We start from the raw sequence: 8184 nt of genomic DNA, 5'->3' as shown, positions 1-8184 counted from the left end.
ATATTATTTTATAGATTTTTTTTAAAAATATATATATATTGATAAGATTACAAGTTGATATGGTTATATTATGTAATTTTTGATTTATTTTTTTTAAATTCAGTGGAAGCTATAGAATATTTGTTTTTTTCATGTAATTCTCCTTGTGGTTATAAAAAAATGAAGGAAAAGGGAAAAGGTATTTAGAATCCAATCAAACAAATAATAAATCTAATAAACATTAAGCTCATAGAATATTTGTAAGAACTCAAATTTGGAAAGCCTCCACCAAAAGCAGCTGCTGTTTCCCATCACCTTGTAAACTGTCACATTGATGCCCGTTGATGTTTATTTTTTGTTTTCCTCCGGTGATTAGTATATCCATCCAGCAAATAATATTTGGATTTCATTAATTCTATTTAAGATATTACAGGGAATATATGTTAATAAAACAAATTAAAAGTGTGATCTGGTGTGACTCGATAAATTAGTAAATCAATTTACGATTTAAATATTTAACTCTTCAAAAAAATACAGAAACAAGGGACTTCCCAACAAGAACAAAATGAGTGGCGGCTTCAGACATCAAGCAAACCTCCACGTTACTTATGGTTGTTAATACATTAAATCCAATGGATTCTTTGCACCTAAGTTGACATGCTGATTCTACAGAAGCTTACAAACAAGCTGCTTCTTTTCTAATTTTGCAGAATCTACTCTAACAGAAAGGCTGCTGCGCCTCTACACAAGATGAATCTTTTACATGTTGCTACAAAAGCTACACCATTTCATATGTACATTAGTATTAAAAGTTTGGCTCCAGCCTCGATCTTGCACCTGAACATTGGCGGCCAGGACAGTTGATGACCAATTGCAACTCAGTACGGCAGCAGAGACTGCAAACGCAGATACAATCACAATTACAAAGGATTCTGCGGCATCCTCTACAACTAATAGTTGCACAATATTCAATTCCATGTGGAAGATGCAGCACTTGGCTGAAACCAAGAAGCAGCAGCAATAAGGTGTCACTGTGACCCAAAATCAACTAAACTATTAAGAACTATGAGGTTTCTGTATCATCTGTGCTAGCTGTGGCCTCACTTCCAGCCAAACCTGCTCCACCTTCTTGACTCTCGTCCTCACTATACAAAGTCTCGTCACTTGAATTAGAAAATAGGCCACTGTCATCATCAGTGAGTGTATCTGCCTTCCGCCGTTTCCTGACATCTTTTATACCTCTTCCTCGTAGTGCCAGACGCCTTCGTTTCCTTGCATTTCTCTTGCCCTTGGGAACCTCTTCTCTTTGTGACTCAAGGTTTTTGCCTTCTCCTTTTGCAGCTCTTACCTTGTCATAGTCATTATCTTCTGATTCATCAGGATCAAACTTGCGCTTTTTTCTACTTGAATTTGTCTGGTACAGAATCATTGAAACCCAGATTTAATTGATGATTAGTAAGCAAAGCAAATCCAAGTGCAGTAAAGTATTCAATTGAAGGGGGAAATGATCCATTAAATCCTACCTCTAAATTGTAAATGATATGTGAATGAAAGCAGCGGATCCAGTATTACAGTCATCCGGTTACCTTACGTTTCCTAAATGGCTTTTCAAAATACATACATGTTTATTGTGTGTGTGTGTGTGTGTGATATGCAACACCACCATTATTACTCAAAGGACCAGAGCTAGCCACAACCAAGGTCACATAAAAAGCCTTTTATCAATACTGCTGGGCTACAGAACCCATGGTCACAGCTTTAGGATTAGTCAATCAGAAAGATCAAACCACCAAGGACAGAAATAACTGATAAACATGCATTGATTGTAAATAGGAATGCATCAATTAAATATCCCCATTTACAGCTTACTAAAACATGTACAATCAATTATTATCTAATTTTGGTAAAAATCATTTTTAAGTATAGGTTGACAGCATGCTTTAATAATTGAGCAACTAGCATCTGTGATTTGCACAGCAAAAGACCATTTCATATGAAAAAAAGAAAAAGAAAAAAAGCTTATGTGTACCTTGGGACCACGATCCACCAACCGAGCCCATTCATGCCGATTCCTCAGGCAATCAAGAACAGCCTGAGAAGGACTTGAATATGCATAGCGTTCTCCATTATGCTTCCTCAAGTTCTTCCAGTGCTGCAAACAGAATTACAATCAGTGAAGGAGATCTGGTTTATTCACTCAGAATAAAAATGAGACCAAAACAAACATGCAGAAAATAACAAGCACTTAATTAAATAGAAGCAACCATACTGGTAAGACGGCATTACAGAGTTCCTCATATGTCATGCGTCTGCCTTTGCTCATAATCTCATTGATTAAACCTATGGATGATGAAAGGTAATGAATTAAGTTACAAAGAAATAGGGTAAAAACAACCCCATCTGTTCTTATCCTTTCCTTTTGGCTCTAAACTGATGCAGAATTTAAATTCCAGAGAGGTAGCTACCTGGCAGAGTGCGATGAACAGGAGCCCGAACAGTGCCTGTCTCCTCATCAGAAATATTCCTTGGTGAATGACGTCTAGATGACAAATGATGGTCATTAACCTCAGTAGAGGAAGATGGGCCACTGTTTGCAGTTGAGGTGGAGGCAGGTGGGATGTTGTTCTTGACAGAATTTACTGCTGTTGGAGATCCATTATCCCCCCTCTTCGACATGGAGTCAGCTTTATATCCTGTATCTTGTCTCCTCTGATCAGAAGAAGATGGCCTGTCAGTCTTTTTAGCCTCATCCTCAGGCTCCTGAAAACGGCGAAACCCATCTTTTGATGTATCCTTACCTTTTCTTCTAGAAGCCTGAAGAATAATAAATTACAGATCGTTTTCAAGTACCATCTCAGTAACCTATATATGTTCATAAAGAAATATTTATGAAAATCATGTTGTGGAAGTAAATCTTACCAAGCTATGGTCTTTTGCTCCAGAACTAGATGCCCGTTTCATCAGCACATTTGTTGCAGTTGGAGAAACGGAATGTGGCAAACCACCTGCATGGCGAACACGTGGCACACGAGGTACTCTAGGAGAACTATTGAGTTCTTGATGTAAAAGCAAAGCAAGCTGTCAAGAAAAACCGCTCAAATGTAAACTAGATGGAGAAGAAAATGAGAACAAAATAAACCATTACAAGAAATTGCAATTTGTTTTCACCTCTTCATCACTTAAAGCCGCAGGCGAATTGGATGGTGCAGAAGGATTCATTGACAATGCAAGACTTGTCTTAGATGATGACTGGCCATTAGACTGATTGAACTTTTCAGATCTTTGGGGTAAACCTGATGCAAGTGCCTTACTTTGAGCATGTGAAGTACTCTCACTTTGCAGTGATCCAGCAACATCACCAGAATTCTGTGCTGAAGATGCTTTAGAGGATAAGTGAAGCATGGAATCTTTTGAATCTGAAACAGTTCTCTTAGGAACAGATGTATGTGAACTCTTGCTTGAATGCAACACTTTTGAAGCAGAATTCACGGAGGATTTTGGACATTCTTTTACCGTTTTCTTGGAAATGTCATACCTTTCTTCTTCTGTCACTATCTCACTTGTAGATCGATCTTTCTTAATACTAGAATTGCAGTCAGGTATAACTTGTTGCATAGTATTAGAACTAAAATTCAAAGTATCTGAGGTTTTAAAATTGTCAGATGAAGGTGTTTGGGAGATCATCACAGTGGATGAAACAGAAGATGCTTTTGCAACAGAGACAACAATTTTACACTGATTGGGTAGTGCTGGAGAGCTTGAGATGGTTTCACCTGCTTTTGACAGTTCTTCAGCAGTCTCTGTACTGTTTTTAGGTTCTGGGAGACATTTTTGCATTTCAATTGAGCCTTCAGCTCGTTTATGCTGACAAGGACCATCACATAATTTGTTAGCTTCACCTGTGTTGCAAAGAAGAACTGCTTCTAAATTGCTGCCAGCCTCTTCAATTTTATGGTCATTGGATGAACCACCTAATGCTGCACCATTCAGTTTTGGATTTTCAGATATGTTATCATAAGATATCCTTGCATCTTTTGCATCACCATGAGAAGACTGACGATTCAAGGCCCCCTTAGAGTTATCATCATCCACTTCTACTTTAACATTAGATTGTGCAGAACTTGGAATTGCATCACCATTATCATTAATCTGATCACCCATAACTTCTGGAGAAGCACTAGCCGGCTCCCCAAGTGCAGGCACATCTCTTCCTGTGGAACCCTCCACTTTATCATCTAAATTTCCACTTAGCATGTTATTGCCCTATAGGAAGCACAGGCAAAGTCATTCAAACACCAAAAGAAATCTCAGAGCATAAAATATAACATACAATCACACTTAAAAGGAAGAGCTTCATTATAGGTAAAATATAAAATGTAAAGGCTCAAGGAGGGACCACCCTATTGTAGAACAGGAGAAACTACAAATATGAATATCTAACGGAAATAATCCATTTAAGAACTCAAGAAATAGGTAAGATGTCAAATATGAGGTTTGTTTGCATGATGCTAATGGGACTTGGAATAGGGGAATTTCCAGTAAGCTTGGCTGGTTTACTGCTATCAGACCTGAAATGTGGGCATTTCATGGGGGTTTGCAGGAGGCTTGTTATAGAGAATTTCATTGCATTTTGTTGGACTTGAATTCAAAGATGGAGTTTGGTGTGTTGCAACTCAACAGGCTTAAAGCTCATCCAGGTCAAGTAATGCATATACTATTAAGAGATTGGGTTGGAAACTTGGGCATGTCAAGTATGGGGAATAAGTGTGCTGTTTTTGAGTGACATTGGGGTTGGGGGACATGTTATTCCTTTTTGCTTTGAGGATTTACTAGAAGGAACAGGGCCTCTGTTGTTTGATGGTTTAAACAAAGAAGGCTGTTCCCCAAGTTTAGTTTTAATTTTTAGGTTCTCTGGCCCAATTTTGAAGAAGAAGAACCCAAAAGATTCTTAAAAGAAGCAAGGGATTCTTAAGGAGACACTCTTACTTACATTAACCATCAATTTCCACTGCCACAACAAATGTTAATATATAATTCTAATCATCAGTAAAAATTAAAACCCAAACAGAAACATTGATAATAAACGAAAAAGAATTTCTAAAAGTTCTAGCATAAAGATTGATGTGCTGCATATCAAAGACATTGAGACAGATTTAAACAGTATTCCAAATAACTAGTTATGCATTTTCTGATCAGAACTAGGCTTTTGCAAGATTCCAAATATTGTCATTTCCAATTCCATTTCAAGGGATTCTAATCTAGCATCACTTACAAAGGTCATTATTGGCTTTATTCTAGCAGTCTTGTTTGTTTTATGGATTGGTAATCAACAAACATTCTCCAAATATCAATTGATCATTAAGAACAAAACACAGTACTACCCCAAACCAAACTAAACCAAACCAAAAAGAAAGGAGCAACGCGTACCTCTTGTTTCCCACAATCATTGTGTTCTGGAGCTGATGCCATTACATTAGACTCTTTGGGAGAACTCTCAACAGCAACCACAACATCATGGCTAGACTTCTCTTCCTCCAATCCAGCTCCAGTTGATGAATGAGGTCTAGATATGTCAAGAGACAATGCTTCTGAGGATTGCTCAACCACTGCTAAGTTGGGCTTCTCAACACCATTTTCAACTGCTATATAACTATCTGATTTCTGTTCTTGAATACCGGAGTCCCTTAAATGCTTGCTCTTGTTACCCTGAAGTTCATCCTTGAAGGACTTCGGAGCTCTGTCTTCATAAAATTCCAATGGTTTTGCATCACTGGTGGATGTAAATGCTAGTAATAAGAATAAAAACAACAAAGAAGTGGAGTCAACAAGTGCATGTCTGCTGCTACAAGATGCGACCCAATGCCTAAACTTCATGCCATTAATGTGAAATATGGGTACTTGGACAGCTAGAAAAAAGAGTAACAGATAACACAAGTAGGAAACAAAGCAAAGAAAGGTACATCCAATCACCTGTTTTAGAAGCATGAAAAACCCTCTTCTTTGCCTCCACCTCCTTCTCTGCAGTTCGAGCCTTCTTCTTTACACTCCGATCCTTGGCCATCCCTAGATCTTCTTTCTTCCGCTTACCTGAATGCGCCACAACTGACCTAAGTACACTTCTCTCCCTTTTCACTGCAAAAGTAGCACCCCTGACTTCTCCATCCTCACTCTCCCACTTCTTCATCTCCCTCGAATAAACCTGCCTCTCATAACCACCACCCTCGTCCCTCCCTCTCCTGTCACCCAAATCTTCCAATGGCATCCCCAACACATTCTCCTTCGACAATGAAAACAAAACCCCCGCACCCTTGTCAACCATATTCTCATTCTCATTCTCCTCCTCACTCCTCTTCTCTACCTTCCTCTCCTTCTCATCCCAACACGGAAACTCCCTATACTGAAAACTAAACTTTTTCGGCACATACCCGGTACACTTCCACAGCTCCGGCGTAAAAACCTTTGAAACCCCACCAAACAACCCAGGATCCCCACCTGGAATCCCCTGCACGTGAACTCTTTCCTCCATCGGTATCTCTGTCCACAACCTCAACCCTTTCCTCTGCGGACCAACATTCCCCCCGCCCCCATTCTCTAACCTAATCGTTTTCGTCGGCAATTCCACTAATAGCTGCGCAACCTCAGTCTCCTCACTATCATCATTATTACTACTATTACCCCTATTCTTCCTCCTCTTACATTTATCACAGGTAAACAATTCTTCACCCTTCACATACTTTGAACAGCGCGTGTGTACCCACACGCCACAATCATCACAATTCACCATTTCTTCTCCATCGTCAAAGTTTACACCACACACACAATCCACCGTCCACGACCCATCCACCCAGTCCTCATGTGATTCATACTGGTGGTGGGTCTGGAACCGGTGAGATCGCCCTCCCTTCATTCTTTTCTATGCCCCTAACCACCACCAAAAAAAAAAACTCTAACCCTAACTTCAAAAAACCTAATCACATCGTAAATTCAAGAAAAACGTAGACTAGAGACGAAAACTTGCCTGGGGAATTCTTCCAACATTGATTTCTTGTCAAGAAGCTGTAATCTTGAGGATGTTATTGAAAGAATTTGGAAAACTTATGGGCTTTTAAGGATTTTTTTTTCTGTACCAAGGGATCTGTCTTGTGTGAGCGTAGGGAAAAAGGGGGTTCTTCTCCTGGTTTTTTTTAGTGCACGAATGGCTTGTAGGCAGAACAGAACTGTAGAATTTAAGGATTGTGTTTCTTTTTTCTTTTCTTTTTTTGTTTTTTGTTTTTTATTTTTCAGACAAGGGTAGCTGGGCTTTTGTAGGATTGGGCTTGGGTGAGGATGATGATGGGTTACACTTGTGCTTATTGAGAATGGGTGATGGGGATTTATGGGCCTCGATGAGTTAAGAAGTCAACGGTTTTGAACTTTGACCTAGGTTTTCTAATTGGTTCGGAATTTTTAAAGAAAGAATTGGAGTTGATATTGATTTTTCATTTTGTTTGTTCTTAATTATGTAATATTATGGAGAAAAATAATTGGAATTATGGTTTTCTAGCTTGAATTTAAAAAGTTAAAATAAATTAAGTATTATAAACCATTAAAGTTAAATTATTTAGTTTGAATATATGTAAACTATATTTGTATAGCTAAATTATTTATTCTAATAAAATGTGCCATTCATATGAGTAGAATGTATATTTTCTTCATAAAAAAGTCATAAATTTTTTATTTTGATGATTTGATGTATATTGAATTTTATGTAATAAAAAAACTAATCTTTATTGAAGGTGATTTTTAAAAAAAAAATTGTGATTTTATCTTATTTTCAAATAATATATTGAGGAACATAAATATTTTCTCAATTTTTTTTGTAGAGGGTTCTGTGTGTTCTTGCGAGTCAATGCATAAACAATGTAAATTACTATAATAATGACAGTTAAAAACTAGATTTTAAACATCATGTCAGACCCACGTAAAATTTATTAAATAATATATATATATATATAAATAAATATATATATATATATATATATAAAACAATGCATAACTGCGTATAACATATAAAAATTATTAAAAATAATTAAAAAAAGCCAATACAATGCCTCACTTATTAAAAATCCTATTCAAAAATCAATATTCGAAAAAGAATTAATTTATATAAAATTAAGAAAAATCCATGAATAAATCATGCATACCTTTTAAAAAATTAAACACATT

The 8184-nt window shown here is 37.2% G+C and overlaps 1 protein-coding gene across 1 annotated transcript; it reads right to left on the bottom strand.

Moving 5' to 3' along the window:
* Positions 1-536: 536 nt before the first annotated feature.
* Positions 537-7226, bottom strand: LOC105136808 (uncharacterized). Its single transcript, XM_011042295.1, has 8 exons — positions 5950-7226; positions 5407-5765; positions 3148-4242; positions 2899-3057; positions 2445-2793; positions 2249-2319; positions 2009-2131; positions 537-1393 (listed from the first exon to the last, which is right to left on the bottom strand). Exons 1-8 carry the CDS (start codon positions 6884-6886, stop codon positions 1043-1045), a joined length of 3444 nt encoding a protein of 1147 aa, XP_011040597.1. The 5' UTR covers positions 6887-7226; the 3' UTR covers positions 537-1042.
* Between the last annotated feature and the right edge of the window lie 958 nt (positions 7227-8184).

The sequence above is a fragment of the Populus euphratica genome, unplaced genomic scaffold (assembly GCF_000495115.2).
Source record: "Populus euphratica unplaced genomic scaffold, PopEup_1.0 scaffold62.1, whole genome shotgun sequence".
Classification (NCBI taxonomy): Eukaryota; Viridiplantae; Streptophyta; class Magnoliopsida; order Malpighiales; family Salicaceae; genus Populus; species Populus euphratica.
Note: the sequence above shows the minus strand (reverse complement) of the source record. Positions and strands in the feature narration are given on the sequence as shown.

Coding starts and splice junctions, on each gene's coding strand:
- LOC105136808 (XM_011042295.1), bottom strand. CDS start 6,886: ATGAAGGGAGGGCGATCTCACCGGTTCCAGACCCACCACCAGTATGAA. Junction 3,058..3,147: donor CGGCTTTAAGTGATGAAGAG/GTGAAAACAAAT, acceptor TTTTCTTGACAG/CTTGCTTTGCTTTTACATCA. Junction 2,132..2,248: donor TCTGTAATGCCGTCTTACCA/GTATGGTTGCTT, acceptor TTCTGTTTGCAG/CACTGGAAGAACTTGAGGAA.